This window comes from Pipistrellus kuhlii, unplaced genomic scaffold, assembly GCF_014108245.1.
Source record: "Pipistrellus kuhlii isolate mPipKuh1 unplaced genomic scaffold, mPipKuh1.p scaffold_m20_p_14, whole genome shotgun sequence".
NCBI lineage: Eukaryota > Metazoa > Chordata > Mammalia > Chiroptera > Vespertilionidae > Pipistrellus > Pipistrellus kuhlii.
The window spans coordinates 4,687,832-4,703,799 of NW_023425449.1; the positions used below are offsets into that span (position 1 = coordinate 4,687,832).

At 54.6% G+C, this 15,968-nt stretch overlaps 1 protein-coding gene across 2 annotated transcripts; it reads right to left on the minus strand.

The window, feature by feature from the left end:
• Positions 1-1,826: 1,826 nt before the first annotated feature.
• Positions 1,827-6,646, minus strand: MYC (MYC proto-oncogene, bHLH transcription factor). Of its 2 annotated transcripts, none has more exons than XM_045581302.1 (3): positions 6,062-6,646; positions 3,665-4,439; positions 1,827-2,626 (listed from the first exon to the last, which is right to left on the minus strand). In XM_045581302.1, the coding sequence occupies exons 2-3, from the start codon at positions 4,428-4,430 to the stop codon at positions 2,064-2,066; spliced, it is 1,329 nt and encodes a 442-aa protein (XP_045437258.1). In that variant the 5' UTR covers positions 4,431-4,439; positions 6,062-6,646; the 3' UTR covers positions 1,827-2,063. The 2 variants fall into 2 exon arrangements, with proteins under 2 accessions (XP_045437258.1, XP_036293457.1); XM_036437564.2 differs by having other exon boundaries at positions 3,665-4,442.
• Between the last annotated feature and the right edge of the window lie 9,322 nt (positions 6,647-15,968).

Sequence of the window (15,968 nt, forward strand, 5' to 3'; positions counted from 1 at the left end):
ACGAGCATGTGTCATGATTATCCATGTGTGAAAGAGGTTGGGAGTCTTTCGTTTCCAAAATAATGACTCACACGACAAAGAGTAATTTTATTTTATGACCTGAACAGTAGCAGGGTCACACTGGCAGCTTCCCCGAGGCAACTGGTGAAACGGACCACGAGTTCTGGACTTCTCCACGCCAAAGGAAAAAATTAAACAATGGGCAGCAAAATAAACAAAACAAAACAAAAAAAATGGGAAGCGATGTCCGACAGGGTCTGTGTGTTGACATTGAAGACAGAATCCATCCCATGGGTGACTCCTGTCCTCCTGGGTGGCTCGGGTGTTCCTTCTGGCCTCTGGGAGAGTCTGTGAGGGGACCGTCTGTGAGGGGACCGTCTGGGAGTGAATCCTGGCAGTTCTACTCTTCATTATCGGTGGAACTTTGCAACACAGATCAGGATGGGGTGGGGGGGGGTGTCTTCCTGTGCCTCAGTTTCCCCTTCTCATAGGGCAATCAGCAGTACCGCCTTCTCAGAGCTGCTGTGGTGTTGTATAAGGAAAATGCTTAGAAGAATGCCTGGTGCACAAGTAGTCAAGTTTAGCTCTTAGCAGTCCACCTGGCTGCCAACCACAAGCATTTTTTTTTAGAAGGATTGATTTACTTATTTTTATTGATTTCAGAGAGGAAGGGGGGGATAGAAGCATTAATGATGAGAAGCATTGATTAGTTGCCTCCTGCATTCCCCCGCCCCACCCCCTTGCCCTGGGGATTGAGCCCACAGCCCAGGCATGTGCCCTTGACCGGAATTGAAACTGGAACCCTTCAGTCCGCAGGTTGACCATGCAGACAGCCTAAGCAGCTAGGGCTACAAGCATTTCTGACCTCACACTTTAGGATGAGCTAAGGTGCCAGTCCAGTGATGAGTGGGACTTGGAAGCCGCCTTTTATTTTCCTTGTGGCCAGAGACCATTTCCTGGCCTCGCTGAGCCCCTATTGTCCCCATGCTTGGACAGTGAAGGTGAATAACATGCCTCCCAGCGCTCCTCTGGGGCTTGCCATAGCCCATGCAGAGGGCCTGGCACCTGGTAGCAGTAGGCAAGCAGCACCATTTGGTTTCTATGCTCTCCCCCCTTCCACTCTGCCATGGGGCAGGACCCCTGGGCTAGAATGGAACAGGTGATGGCATGGGTTAATCAATGTTAGCAGGGATTCTTCCTAATCTTCCTCCCAACCCCCAGTCCTTACCTCACCCTGGTCTACTTAACTGTTCTCTTTAATCTCTCTAGCACTCCTTGGTCCCTGAGAAGATCACTGCTCACCAGCTTACCGCCCTGGCGTTTCATTCTTTCAAGGATCAACTCTGGCCTTATCACCCACCTCAGGCAGCATCTCATAACCCTGGTAAGTTCAAGGCCTTAAAGGCCCCAAACCCCATTAACAAAGCCCCTGTCCCTTCTTGAGTCATGTCTTCTCCCATTTTTGTAAGCTCCCTCCCTGAAGGGCCAGATTCCCTTCCGCGGTCACTGATGACCAAGAGAACGATGAAAACAAACAAAACACTCACAAACTTTAAAGATTTGGCTCATGATATATATTTGCCTGATATTTTATTTTTTTCTAAAAACAATAAAAAAAAAATCAACGATAAAAAGGAACATATATTTAAATAAAAAAAATTGTTTTATAATACATTTGTAATTTTGAATAAATGTTATAAACGTCTTATTAAAGTTATTTACATTAAATGATTGGGTGTATGTACAGGGATAAAAACGGGGTAAACTTGAGATTAAAAAAAAAATTCTTAAATACAAATCTGTTAAAGGGGAGGGGGAAAAAAGAAAAAGGATGGCAAGCATAAAAACTGTTCTTTTATGCCCAAAGTTCCATTTGAGGCAGTTTACATTATGGCTAAACCTTTCAGTCTGAAGACCCAGCCACGGTTGTGCGGTTTGCACTTGACCATGCAGTTGCAACGAGCTCACGTGTCCAATGACTTCTGCAAGGACGCGGGGAGGAACCTTTTCCCGTCCTTTTCCCTTCGAACCCCAGTCCCCTCCTCCCTCCCGGAGGTCAAGTTCTATGCACATGAGTTCCGCAGCTGCTCGAGTTTGTGTTTCAACTGTTCCCGCCGTTTCCGCAAGAAGTCCTTCTCGGACAGGAGCTTCTGCTCCTCGGCCTGGACGGCCAGGATGTAGGCCGTGGCTTTCTTGAGGATCACGACCTTGGGGGCCTTCTCGTTGTTTTCCAACTCGGGGATCTGGTCGCGCAGCGCGAAGAAGCTGCGCTTCAGCTCGTTCCTCCGCTGGCGCTCCAGGACGTTGTGCGTCCGCCGCTTGTCGTTCTCCTCCGTGTCCGAGGACCGGGGGCTGGCGCACCGGCGGTTGTTGCTGATCTGCTTGAGGACTCGGCCACTGTCCAACTTGGCCCTCTTGGCGGCGGGATAGTCCTTCCTGGTGGAGGGGGGCGCCGCGTAGTTGTGCTGGTGGGTGGACACGTGGCACCGCTTCAGCACCAGCGGGCTGTGGGGCGGCCTGCCGTGACCTCTGGAAGACGGGGACCCCGACTCCGACCTTCTGGCCGAGGGCTGCCTCTTTTCCACAGAAACGACATCGATCTCTTCCTCGTCCTCTTGCTCCTCCTCTGCAAGAAAGGACACAGAAGCCACCCGGTTAGCGACAGCATCTCCGTGTTTCAGTGATGGACACAGAAGGCATTGCTTGGGTGGGGAAGGACCGAAGGTGTCCCCGGAGAACCAACTAGCCAATCCTCCCCTCCCACGGAAGGCGGGAGGGAGGACAGCTGGGTTTATGGCACAGGTTAAGAAAATTACCATCTACCTAGGAGGCGGCCTGGGTGCCAATTCTTACCTAAGACTTAATGAGGCTCTGGACACACCCAGCGCCAAGTACATTCCCAAGCACCTCCTTATTTTTAAGGGACTTTACTGAGCGCGCACCGTGTTGCAAAGGAGAGAGCTGCAAATCTCTAGGTGTGAACTTAGCAACTCCCTATTTTTACGGGAAGTTTGAAAAGAAAAAAGGGGGGGGGGGAAGAAGTCTTGCAGCTTTGCCAAAAGCCCTAGGGGATGGGGGCAGGGAGAAAGTTCAATTTGGGAAAGGAGCTGCTTTTTAAATGTTCAAACAAGAGGCAGCATCCAAGTCCTCAGCTCTTTGGCTCCTGGGCTCTGAGGCACTTTCACTCCTCCGCAGCCCCAGGTGGGAGACTTGCCCGCAGGCCTGGGCCCAACGCCCCTCGCCCCATCCACAGCCATCACATTCCAGCAGTTTCCCCGAAAGGGAGCGGAGGCAATTCTTTCCCTCTCAAAGACATCAATCCTCTTAATCTCATTCACACTTCCCCCTTCTCCCCGCCCCCCCGCCCCGGGGCAATTAAAATGCTTAAGAAAGGTAAGAGGGAGTGGATTGAGTTGCAAGATAAACCAGGAAGATTTAAAATCCCAATGAAATTCCTGAGGGGTGGGAGGGGAGGGGTGAGGAGGGGCTGGCCACTAGGGCGGTCTGAGGAGATGGAAGGGGAAGGGGTTAGAAGGGAGGGGAGGGAACAGGAAAGCCCAGTGCTTCTGGGATGATGGAGCTCCCAGACCTGCCACTGAAGACAGCCGGACGCCCCTCTCCCCCAACCCCTCCCCCTCTGTCAGGCTGCAGGGCCCCCCCTCACCGGAGTCGCTGCTGGTGGTGGGCGGGGTCTCCTCGTGGAGCGCCAGGGGCTCGGGGCTGGCCCGAGGGGAGGAGTCGGTGGAGGAGAGCAGAGAGTCCGAGGACGGGGAGAAGGCGGAGGAGTCCGGGGAGGCGCAGGGCTTGGGCGAGCTGCCGTCGTGCAGCGGGTAGGGGAAGACCACGGACGGGTCGATGCACTCGGAGGCGGCGGCGCTCAGGTCCTGCAGGTAGAGGCTGGAGGAGGAGCAGGCGCCCTGCCCGCGGGCGGGGCTCCGGCCGCCGCTGTCCTTGCGCGCAGCCTGGTAGGAGGCCAGCTTCTCGGACACGAGCTTGGCGGCGGCCGAGAAGCCGCTCCACATGCAGTCCTGGATGATGATGTTCTTGATGAAGGTCTCGTCGTCCGGGTCGCAGATGAAGCTCTGGTTCACCATGTCCCCGCCCAGCAGCTCGGTCACCATCTCCAGCTGGTCGGCGGTGGAGAAGCTGCCGCCGCCGCCGCCGCCGGCGTCCACCTCCCGCGGCGAGAAGGACGCGAAGGCCACGTAGGAGGGCGAGCAGAGGCCGGAGCGGCGGCTGGGCGACAGCGGCGGCGTGGGCAGCAGCTCGAACTTCTTCCAGATGTCCTCGCTGGGCGCGGGCGGCTGCAGCTCGCTCTGCTGCTGCTGGTGGTAGAAGTTCTCCTCCTCGTCGCAGAAGAAGTAGGGCTGCATCGAGTCGTAGTCCAGGTCGTAGTTCCTGTTGGCGGCGAAGCTGACGTTGAGGGGCATCGCGGCGGCCTGCACACAAAGGGGGTCGATCTTGAGTTAAAGGGGGGCGTCTAGGCGGGGGCCTCACTCACCCCCCGGGTGCAGCGCGCGCCGCAACCGTGAACCATCCATTCCCCTTCCAGCGCGATCCCCCCCAAAACGGGCCGGTGGCTGGAGCGGCGGGGGGGTCGGAGGTCAAAGGAGCGCCCTTGCACCCCCTCCGGGAGACGCCCCCTATTTGGGGAGCCAGCTGCGGGGTGCCAGCGGGACTTTTGTTCCCCGGGAGCCCCGCGCGCCCAGCCCGAGGTCCGGCGCCGCAGCGGAGAGCAATGGACACGGGCTCCGGCCCCGGGGGAGGCGGCGGCGGGGAACGCACTGTGCCCAAACCCCAAAAGTTTTGGGGCACCTGGAGGAGGAGGCGAGGGGCGCTGCGGCGGCGGGAGCGGGTGCCTGCGCCCCTTCCCCGGCGGGCGCCTCCGCCCCTCCCAGCCTCCCTCTCCTCCTCCTCCTCCATCCCCACCCCCAGCGCCCTCCTCCCTCCCTCCTCTGCCAGCTTTTCTTCTCTTCCCTCGCCGCCGGCTGGTGCGGTGAGCCCCGCCGCGGGCTTTAACACCCCCCCGCCCCCCAATAAATAAAAGGGGTGCATTGGAGAATACCAGAGGCGCCTCCCTTCAACGCCCCATACGGCCACGCAACTGCGCCAGCGACCCCGCGGCGATCCCGCGCCCGGAGCGGGGCGCCCTCCCTCCCCTCCCGCCGCCCGGGGAGCAGCTGTTCGGGGAGAGCCCGGCTCCGCGGCCCCCCTGCGTCTCCGGGGCGCGGGGACCCCGGCCGGGGAGCCCCGGCTGGGCGCGGAGCTTTGCCCCCCGTTTTCTAAGTCAATGCGTCCAGGAGAACCGGACCCGTCCCTGCCCCCGAGCCTCCTTCCCTCCCCGCCGCCCGCGCCTCCCCAACCCCGAGTCCGAACAGCCGGGCAGGCACGCCAGGACATTTCATTTTATTCTTTTTAGGAGCCCAGTGCCCACTTAGGAGACGGGGCGGGGGCGGATCGGGAACGCCGCGGGGACCGGCGGGCTGGACGCGCCGCAGTGGCTGGGGCTGTCAGAAACGCAGTGAGAAAAAAGCCGAAATTTAAATGCCCTTTCGGAGCCGGGGACGTCAGGGGCTGCGGCGCTCTCCCGAGCACACAGGAGAGCGATCCTTCCTCCGAGGAGCTCAGGATGCAAAGGGCTTTCTGCGCTCCACGAAGCACAGCGGCCCCCCACAATCCCCCCCAAAAAAACCACCCCAAAGCAATGAATGCAATAAAAGCAGCAATGTCCAGCCCGCTGGGCTCTGCGTCAATATCCATAGGCGAAAACCTCCAAAGGCTCAAACACAAACACAAAAAGACGCACACCCGTTTTCCCTCTGCTGTCCATCCTCCCCATCTTGACAACTCACTGTATGTACCCCACATCCAGTTCGCCTTCGGTCCCCACCCCACCCCGACCTGCCACCCACCACCACTCCTCCGAGAGAAAGTGTCCATCATCCCGGAACGGGAGAGGAGAGACCCCAGAAAACTCGGGTCGTGGACGCATCCTATCCATAAAGCGGTTAGGAAAGAAAAATAAATTCATTAAAAAAGACAAGTCGATCCGAGGGCTTACCGGGTTTGCCACCCTCCGGAGGAGATCCAGGTTCCCACCGGGGGCCAGGAGCGCCCTTCAGGGGAGCGGGGCGCAGGCGGCGGCCCGGAGGTCTCCCCCAAATAGGCCCCCGGCTCCTGGGAGAGCCGGCCGCGTCCTCGCGCCGGGCTGTTGTAAGTTCCAGGGGAAAGCGCCCGCCCGCGGCGATCGGCAAAGTTTTCGTGGCTGTGGCGGAGGGCTGCGGGTCTCTCCGGCAGGCAGGGGTCGGCGGGCCGGGTGGGGAGGAGGAGGAGGAGGAGGTGAAGCCCCGCTTTCCCTCCGATCTCTGCCCCGGGCGCCCGGAGGGAGCGCGCTCTGACGCTCGGCTTCGCTGGGTGCCCCTCCGGCTGCTGGCGCGCCCGCTCGCTCCCTCTGCCTCTCGCTGGGATTACTACAGCGAGTCCTCCGCTGAGCAGGCTCTTTTATAATGGGGGTTTCGATCCCTCCCAGTCCTTTTTCCCGCCAAGCCTCGGAGTAGCCCAGCCCTTGCCGAGGCGGCGGGGAGGGAGGCAGGGAGGCAGGCGGCCGGGGACCGGGAGCCGCGGCGGCTGCGGCGGCGCGAGGAGCGCAGCCGGGGGCTGTCGGCGGGGCAGACCCTCGCCTATAAAGGGCCGGTGGGCGGGGACTCGCGAGCGAGGATCTTTTTTCCCCCCTCTCCCCCCTCCCCAGCTTTGGGAATCCGGGAGGGGCGATGGTGCGGAGGAAGGAGGGCTGGGGAGGAGACTGAGCTGGAAGCCCGGCGCTCGGGTGCGCGCAGGGATCGGATGTGGATAGATGAGGTCTCTGCAGGCATTCGCCCGGCGCGCCTTCCATTTTCAGACCCGCTCGCTCCCTTTCTCGGCGGCTCCTCGGGTTGGACCGGCCGCTCCCCCGGCCCGCGAGCTCCCATCCTCCCGGGCCGAACAGCCGAGCTCCCGACCCCGGGAACCCAGCGGGCGCCCACGGCCACGGCCACGGCCCCCGCCCCGGCAGGCGCGTCCCCGCGGCTGGGAAAGGGCAGCTCTTGGGATAAGTCCCGCGAAGGGAGGACGAGAGAAAGGGTGTCCATGGGCGCGCGCGGCGTGGGTGCGAGGTGTCAGTGTCCACGGGGCCAGGCGATAGGGGACAGAGGGAGGAAAAGGGATGGATGCCCGGGATCGTGAAAATAACCCCGCAGCCCACTGCCACGTCTGCTGGGAGCGCGCGTTAGGGACAGATGCCCATTGCCTTGGGGGGCGGAGGGGGTATGCCTTCTGTGTGGACAGCGCTCTCTGTTGGGTGCCTTCTCCACCAGCATTAATGTCCCCCCCTTGCCCCCCGGCACCCCCGTGCCCCTCGGAGTTGCAATGCCGCAGCCAGGCTTCAGGAAAATCCCACTGGCGCCCATGGCTCAGGCTCGCAGCACCGGTCCAGGGCAGGGCTCCCAGGTTTGGGGGAAATCAGAGGCGCCAGACGGGAGAATAGTGGGGAGGGGTGGCCAGAGCCGCGAGACCGGACCCCCCAGAAGGGAAAGGGGGGTTGGGGAGGAGAGGCGAGCTCGCGGACCCTGCCTGGGGTACCAGGAGAGAGACTCCAGGGAGGGAAACCGTTAACTCTTTCCTCCTTGGACCAACCGGACGTGTAACTTCCTTCCCGAGCCTCCGGTGCCCTTTATTATTGGGATCCTGATCGCCCACGAAATAATGCATTGGTTCTGATCAGGGGAGAGGAGCCCAGTGTCACTCCCCTGCCCTTTTTTTTGGGGGGGGGTGGTGGGGGGCTGAGCCCATTAAAAATTGGCCGAATTTCAGGCCGGAGTCATTTCCTAGTTCAGTGACCCCACATTTTCTGTTCCGCATGCCTTAGTGAAAGTTCGCATGTACAACCAGTGTACATCTACCGTATGTACATTTCACGTACAATTCGACCCTGAACAAAACGCGACATACAATTTGTTCTCTGTCTGAGCGGATCTGTATTTAATATTTAATGCACCTTGGCTCCGAATTTGCGATTTGGCACTATTTCATCCCCCCCCCCCCCCCAAAAAAAAGGCATTTTAAGTAAACTTTTCCACCTCTCACCCCACCCGCCCCCTTGCATTCCAAAACAGAAAAAAAAAAAATTCGGAGGGGGGTCGCGCGCACCGCGTGTTTGCATTCAAGGTAAATTATTAGCCATTGAGCTCGCAGCTCGGCGTTTGATTGTTGAATGAGTAGCCACTTCCTCCAAATCAGGCGCTCGGCACAATTCGGCTTTAAGGATTGCAAATTGCTCCAGCCTTTGCCGCAAACGCCGGGAGCGACCAATCCCCGGCGGTGGTTTTGCTGCAAAGTATTTCCCCGCCCCCCTCCTCACCTCCCCCCTCCCCCCCTCTCCCGCCTGCCCTGAAGCTTGGTTTGCGAAAGTTAACGTAAGTGTGCCCTCTACTGGCCACTGAGATCACCGCGCCAGGCTGACAGCTTCGGGCTGGGGGTGAGGGTGGGGGTGGGGGCAGGGGCATCCGAAGCTCAAGGTTTGGGGTTGGTGGTGGTGGGGAGGATCCTGAGGCTCCTGAACATCAGTTTGCAGACAGCTCCTCAGAATTCCTGCTGTCGGGCTGCCGAGGGGCGGGAGGAAGAGGGATTCCTACAGGGAAAAGGGGCTTTTAACCACACCAGGGGGTAAAAATGAACCCATCACTCCTTACTGACCATGAACATGACCCTTTGGAGAACCGATGCTATTTATGGGAAACGTGAAGTAATGAACGATTAGGGGTGAGGATCCAGGAGACTTCTAACTTGGGGAAGCGAACTTGAGCCCATCATCTTCCAACTCCCAAGTTTGAAAGCAAGGCACTGGACTGATTGGGGGAGGGGAGGCACCCTGGGCCCAGATGGGAATTTGGTTTTGCATATGATTGCTTTTTAAATTTTTTTTTTAATGGGGCTGATGAGCGGTAGAGAGCTAGATATTGTCATAGTGATGGGGAAGGAACATTTGAGATGTCACTGGAAAAAAACAAGTGTGAAGGATCATTTAATTGAGAGAAAGTTTTTTTACTTAAAAGACAGGGCAAAAAAATATATTTTATTGATTTTTTACTAAAAAGACAAGTGGAAATAAAAGTGGAAGGACTGCACACTGTTTGCTCAGTAGGTGTGAATAGTGCCAGGGTGCCTCTATGGTGAGGAGGGTGTCTGCTCATGGAGACAGCCTCTCAGGAAATCTGGGCAACAGGGAAGAGGCCTCTTGGGGTGCTTCCTCAGGAATGTGGCACCTTGGGCATGGCTCTGCTGGAGGCTGGAGGGCTGCCCCCCACAGGGACAAAAGCACAAAGGAAAACACCCCCAAACCAGCGGCGGCCACCCACCACCAAGGTCGTGTAGCTTGACCTGGGAGGGGAGTGTTAGGAAATTGCTAAAAATGGCAGGTGGGAATACTAAAGGAAGTGAGCCTGCTGGGGACTTGTGAACCACAGGAGACAGCTGGCGTGTGGATTCAGGACTCTACCTCCCTCATTCTCCACCGGCGGGCTGGTGGTGGGCTGGCATTACTTTGAAGTCACAGCTTGGGGTGTTCTGTGCTCCCAAACAAGAGAGGGAGGAGGAAACGGAAAGTCAGATCACAACCAAGTTAAGGGACTTCTCTTTCTTTCTTCCTCCTTTCCTTCCCTCCCTACTTCCCACCTTCTTTCCCTCCCTCCCTCCCTCCCTCCCTCCCTCCTTCCCTCCCTCCCTCCCTCCCTCCTTCCCTCCTTCCTTCCCTTCCTTCTATCCTTCTCTCCCTCACTTCCTTAAGATATTTTAAAGAACCATTTGTCTTAGAATAGACATTTGCTGAGTTAGGAAATGGCTGAGGTGATTACAAATAATATTTGAGATGACCAAAGTGACCCAGAGTGATTGTAAAGGCAAAGATGGAAAGAGAAGAAATAAAGGAAGCAAACTAGAAGACTGACCACCCTGACCACCCAGTGATAGCTATTGGAATTTCTTTTTCTTTTTTTTTTTTCTTCATGTTTTTATGGGTGTTTAGAGAGGATGGGAGAGGAATAGAGAGACAGAGACAGCGAGGAGAGAGGAGCATCATTGATCGGCTGCCTCCTGCACAGCTCCTACCTACTAGGGATTGAGCTAGCAACCCGGGCATTTGTCCTGACCGGGAATTGAACCTCTTGGTTCAGGGTGGACACTCAACTGCTGAGCCACACTGGCTGGGCTGGAATTGATCTTTCAAAGGAACTTTTTATAGGACAACCTCGGTCTTTCTCCTTTTTGGAAGTCAGTGGGTGGTGTCTATTGGCCGGACATTCCTGGTTTGGTGGTCCTGGACACTCCTTTTTAAAAATATATTTTATTGATTTTTTTTTACGGAGAGGAAGAGAGAGGGATAGAGAGTTAGAAAGGTTGATGAGAGAGAAACATCAATCAGCTGCCTCCTGCACACCCCCCACTTTGGATGTGCCCGCAACTAAGGTACATTCCCTTGACCGGAATCCAACCTAGGACGGACCCTTTAGTCCCCAGGCTGACACTCTATCCACTGAGCCAAACCGGTTTCGGCGGTGCTGGACACTCCTGAGCCTGTTTCTCCTTCCTGAGGGCTGCCAGGTTCAGAAGAGGCAAGTCTGAAGGGCAGTGCCAGCATCTCCCACAGCGTGGGGACGCCAGGTAAACAGCCTGTAAGGGTGCCTGATGGAAGACTGCCTGCAGGAGGGTACCCATAAGGCTCGTTCATTCTCACCACGCCATGTTCTCCCACAATCATGCCACTTTCACACGTAGGAAAAAAGAAATGCAGAAAGAATGAGTAATTTGGCCAAACTCTCTTCTTTCCAGAGGCATGAAAGGTGAGATTCAGAATATGTGACTTGTATAACCTATCGCCAGTCCTCCCCTTCTTTGAATATCTCTTCCCCCACCTTCCAGAAAGTTCCCCACTGAGTTGATCTTGGGCAGATAACAGCAGTGACTGATATGGGAAGAAACTGATCAAAAAGCTAGCTCCAACTTGGGGCCCTGTGATTTGAAATCCCCTTCAAGTCTGTGGAGGAAGGCAGGCGAGGGAGAAGAATGATAAATACGTATCTCCCGTGGAAACCTCATTTGGAAAGAAGGGCTGGGAGATTAAAAACCAGGGGATGTGAAAGGAAGGGAGGTTTGCACAAGCATTTCAATGCCAACCACGTGCCCCAGTGCGAGGAGCCCAGGGAAGCTCTTCAACAGAGAAGAAAGGAAAATCCGGCGTCGTTAATTCCTAGGAGGGATCATGGACAGAAAGTGAAGCAAGTCTGAGAGCATTTTTAAAAATGCATCTATTTAGGACATTGCTTCTAGCATGGTGCAAACATTAAAGCAGTTAAGAAGGAAAAATATTAAAAATTTCCCCCCTAAAATATATTTTTATTGATTTCAGAGAGGAACATCAATGATGAGAATCATTGATTGCTTCCTGCACGCCTCCCAGGCATGTGCCCCTGACCAGAACCAAACCCAGGACCCTCCGGTCCACAGGCCAGTGCTCTCTCCACTGAGTCAAACTGGCCAGGGCGTGCCCCTTCTTGATTTGTCCAAGAACCACCTTTCCTCTGAGACCCAGCTAACGCCCCATTTTCTCTGTGGAGCCTTCCCTCGCTGCCCTGGCCCAGGACCATCTTACAGAATGGAGAAAGCTTAGAGCCTGAAGCAGTTTAGAGCCAAAGGCATCTAACAAAGCTGCTCTGAAGCGTGAACGTTTGTTCTGACAGCGGGACCAAGAGGATCCCTGGCTACAATGGACTAACCGTGACCTTTTCTAGCCATCGGAGAAGGAGCCCTCTGTCCCCTTCTCTGCAGAGTATAATCACCACATGGGCAGGGAACAAGTCTGGCTCATAGTACTTGCTCAATTAATCCTTTCCTGTCCACACTCCATGGGGCAGGAGAACTAAGTCAGGGGCAGACATGCTCAGTGACTGTTTGGCTTATCTCAGAATCTCGCACGTGCGCAGGGGATGGGGAATCAGCTTGCCTCAGGGCCTATTCTGCCACCACCACTTGCAAAATCAGGTAAATCACATTAGCTCTCTGAGCTTCACTTTTCTCATCTCCAAAATGGGACTCCCATAATCATCGCATCTCTCTTATTGAAGACACTGTAAAAAATAAAATCAGAAAACAACAGTTGATACGGAGCTTGGTGGCTGGTCCACATGCAGTCAATGACAGCAATTGTTAATGTGGGCCCTTGATTCAGCAGAAAATTCTGTATTGAGCTGTTTTAAGTTTAATGTTTCGGTATTTCACGGTGTTCCATAGAGAGTCCCCTGACATCTATGTCCTCCGTCACTTCATCAAGCATGAGAACCGGGGAACTAAGACACACAAGCTTGTCACTGCACAGGTGAGACAGCGAGGCCTGGTATTACCAAGAGATTAGGTAATGTTTGGTGACCAGTAATTCTTAACCCACATCTCTCCTGTCTCCAACTGCTCCAGCATAAGCCACCACCCAGGTTAGAAACTGTAACTTCTAACCCACATTTCCCCCTAACATATTTAATCTTTTTAATTATTTTTTAACATATATTTTTATTGATTTCAGAGAGGAAGGGAGAGGGAGAGAGAGATAGAAACATTGATGAGAGAGAATCATTGATCGGCTGCCTCCTACACACCTCCTACTGGGGATCGAGTCTGCAACCCAGACATGTACCCTGACCAGGAATCAAACCGTGACCTTCTGGTTCATAGGTCAACGCTCAATCACTGAGCCACACTGGCTGGGCTCCTCCTAACACATTTTAGATCAAGGGTTGCAAATGCAGATGCTTCCAGGGGCCCAGCAGGGATTGGGAAGGAGGAAATACTAGGGAGTGGTGGGGACTGGGACAAACCAGAGAAGTTTTGCACCTGCTGGTTATTGCTCCTCAAGATAGACCAAAGTTCGTGGCACGCTTCCAATTTCTCAGGGAAGGCGAAAATTAAAATGTTGGCAACTAATGGGAAAAATTACACGTAGAAGCAAAGCATATCTGCGGGGTAGATTGGGCCCTCCGGCTGCCCGTCCGAGACCTCTAGGTCCAGGTCTCAGTAACCCAGCTCAGTGTGTTCCTCTGAGACCGTTTCCTGATGACTTCCCTTCCCTTCGCTCATTGTTTTGTGACCGGAAGTCCAACAGTTTACTGCTTTTGAGGGTTTCCATGTCTGACGCCTTGACCGGAAGCCTCAGGGGTCAGGATGGGTTGTGTCTTACTGTAAACGGAAGAAGGGGCTCTCTGGAAAGTCACCTCACAGGGTGATTGGATCATAAGTCCCTAACGGGGTAGGTCAGGGTGGGAAGTCTCCCCCCACGTCGGTCACATCTTCAGTGAAAGTTTTAAAGCCAGCGCTGTCCATTGTTCTTGTGCATCTGGGGTAACACACCTTGGAAATACCAGAAGCAATGCCCCTTAAAGGAAGCACGTAATGTCGTTAACGATCCTGAGATCCAATCCCCGCCTTGCTTTTTTCAATCTTCCTAATTCCAATGCACAAAGAAAGCTGCAATGCTGCTGTTCTCTAGAGCATATGAGACCTTGCTTCCTGGCACATACAGTTAATTTGGCTCAAATAAGCTCTTATATAAAAACCGGTGGCCCGGTACATAAAATTCGTGCACATTAAAAGGGAATTAATTTAATATTGCTATTTGCCCTTTCTTTTTTAAAAAAATATATTTTGTTGATTTTAGAAACATTGATGAGAGAGAAACATTGATCCGCTGCCTCCTGCACACTGCCTACTGGGAATGTACCCACAACCAAGGTACATGCCCTTGACCAGAATCGAACCTGGAACCCTTGAGTCCGCAGGTCAACACTCTATCCACTGAGCCAAACCAGTTAGGACTGCCCTTACTTTATCATAGAAGTGTCTGTCTGGCTCCACCCCCATTGGGCGACACCAAGACCCGGCCAGCCCCACCCCCATCAAACCCCACAGTGGGGAGGGGGGGAGGCGGCGTGTGCAGTTTCAAGGGGGCATGGCCTCAGGTCCCCAGTGAAGCCTCCTTGGGCAGGGGGACACAGTTCCTCCACCCTGGCCTGACGCCACAAAGCCTTAGGTCCCTGCTGATCTGCATTACAGTGTGATGGCGTGATGACAATTTGCACATTAGCCTTTTATTATGGTGATTCGTTATAGGTTTGGATGTTTTTTTAATGTTGACATCACATCTGCATGCCCCACAGGATCCTTCATGGGACCAAGGGCAGGTGTGCTACTGACACAGTGCGTGGTCTCTAGGGCCAGGCACGGTGCCTGGGGCATGGCAGGCTCTGGGTACATGCTTATTGAATGAATGGCATCACAGGGAGCTTCCAAGCGAAAGGCACACCTAGCCGAGGCCAGGCTGCTGTTTTTCCATGACAGTTTGATTCCATATTATTCTGTGTTAAGTCTCCAGTGCACAGTGTTGTAGCTAGACAACCATATACGTTACACAGCGGGCCCCCCTGGCGTTTCCAGTACTCACCGGCCCCACACCTTGTCCTTACAATATTATTGACTATATTCCCTGTGCCCTCAGCTTGTTTTTTAAAATTTATCTTTATTGTTGAAACTGTGTCAGGCACCCCCTTTTTGCCCCCAGTTTTACTCAAAAGAGAGAGAGGAGCTTTGAACATTCCCCTTTGCGTCAGTCCCGCCCACAGGCAGGGCCCTGTTCCCGGGTCCTGGATGACAAGCTAGGCCCCGTGATGGAGACAGCCCTGCTGAGTGGGACTCATTGACCAAAACACAGATGCAAGAAAAACCAAACCAAACGTCACAATGGTTTAAAACAGCTCCCCCTGCAGGCCATTTCTTCACAAAGTTATCATTCCCCCAAGAGGAAAATCCCAATCTAAGCGAGCAAGGGAGGCGAGGGAATGGGGTGACGGCAATGGGGCCAGGGAGAAGCTCAGAGGGTCGGAGTTCTCGCACGGAAAGGGCTACCTACGCTCCCCTGGAAGCCCGGGTTCATATCCTGGCACTGACTGTGAATGGGTGTGGATCCTTGGGGAGATGATGTTCTGGAAACTGCTCTTCAGAGCTTCCCTGGAGACTAAATGAGAATGCGTGTCCTCCATGCATGTTTTGCTGTGGTCAGGATTAGCAGTCTTTATCTCCCAGCTTCTGGATTTTTCATTGTTTTTTTTTTTTTTTTTTTTTTTTTTTTTTTTTTTCCAGATGGTGCTTGCCTACGTTGGAGGCATATGCAAGGATTTCAGAAGGGAATGCATGGTGAGCTCTAAGCTTGATGCCTCCGTGGGCATCTAGGTGGGCGTCCCTACAGGACAGGTCTGCCACCAGCCTGCGGTCTGCAAAATGACATGGGGTCCTCTGTGTGCCCCTCAGCCCAAATGGAGCCGGACGGTCGCCGCCTTGAGGACCCCTTGCCTGCTGCCTGTGGGCCATCGTGGGATTGTCCCCCTCGAAGCATCTCTGTTGGGAGGGATAGAGAGAGGGAGTGGATGCTGGGAACTGGCCAAGGGACTTCACAGGCCCAACAAAGACTCTCTTTAAAAGGGGCGATTTGGTGATAGGCAGAGGGGAATTCCGTGGATAAATAGTAATTTATGCAAGGGATGCCATCTGCTTTCTTGTTGAAGCATCAGCGCGTAATTGCAGGCTCATGTCTCTTCCCCCTTCCTTGCCCTTTACATTCCAACTCCTGAAATAAGGATATTGACACCCCTCCCCCCAACGCCCCGCTCCCTCCACCCCCGCGCTGACTGGGAGGGAGGGGAGGGAGGCCTGGGTGCACAGCTTGGATGCTGGCAGTGGAGAGATTGCCATAAGAGTGAAATAATTAATTTGAATGCATGGGAGGATTACACACTAAGGAAGAACATATTGAAATCCTGGCCAGTGTATCTGAATGCTGGGCTGAAAATTAATAAAAGCTGGCCTCGCTGGAGACATACAGTTGTGAATGAGGGTGGGTC

Bases quoted from the DNA above. Each gene is read 5' to 3' on its own strand.
- MYC (XM_045581302.1), bottom strand. From the start codon at position 4,430: ATGCCCCTCAACGTCAGCTTCGCCGCCAACAGGAACTACGACCTGGAC. The intron at 2,627-3,664 runs GTGAGGGGGGGC...CCTTTCTTGCAG, and splicing joins CACCACCAGCAGCGACTCCG to AGGAGGAGCAAGAGGACGAG.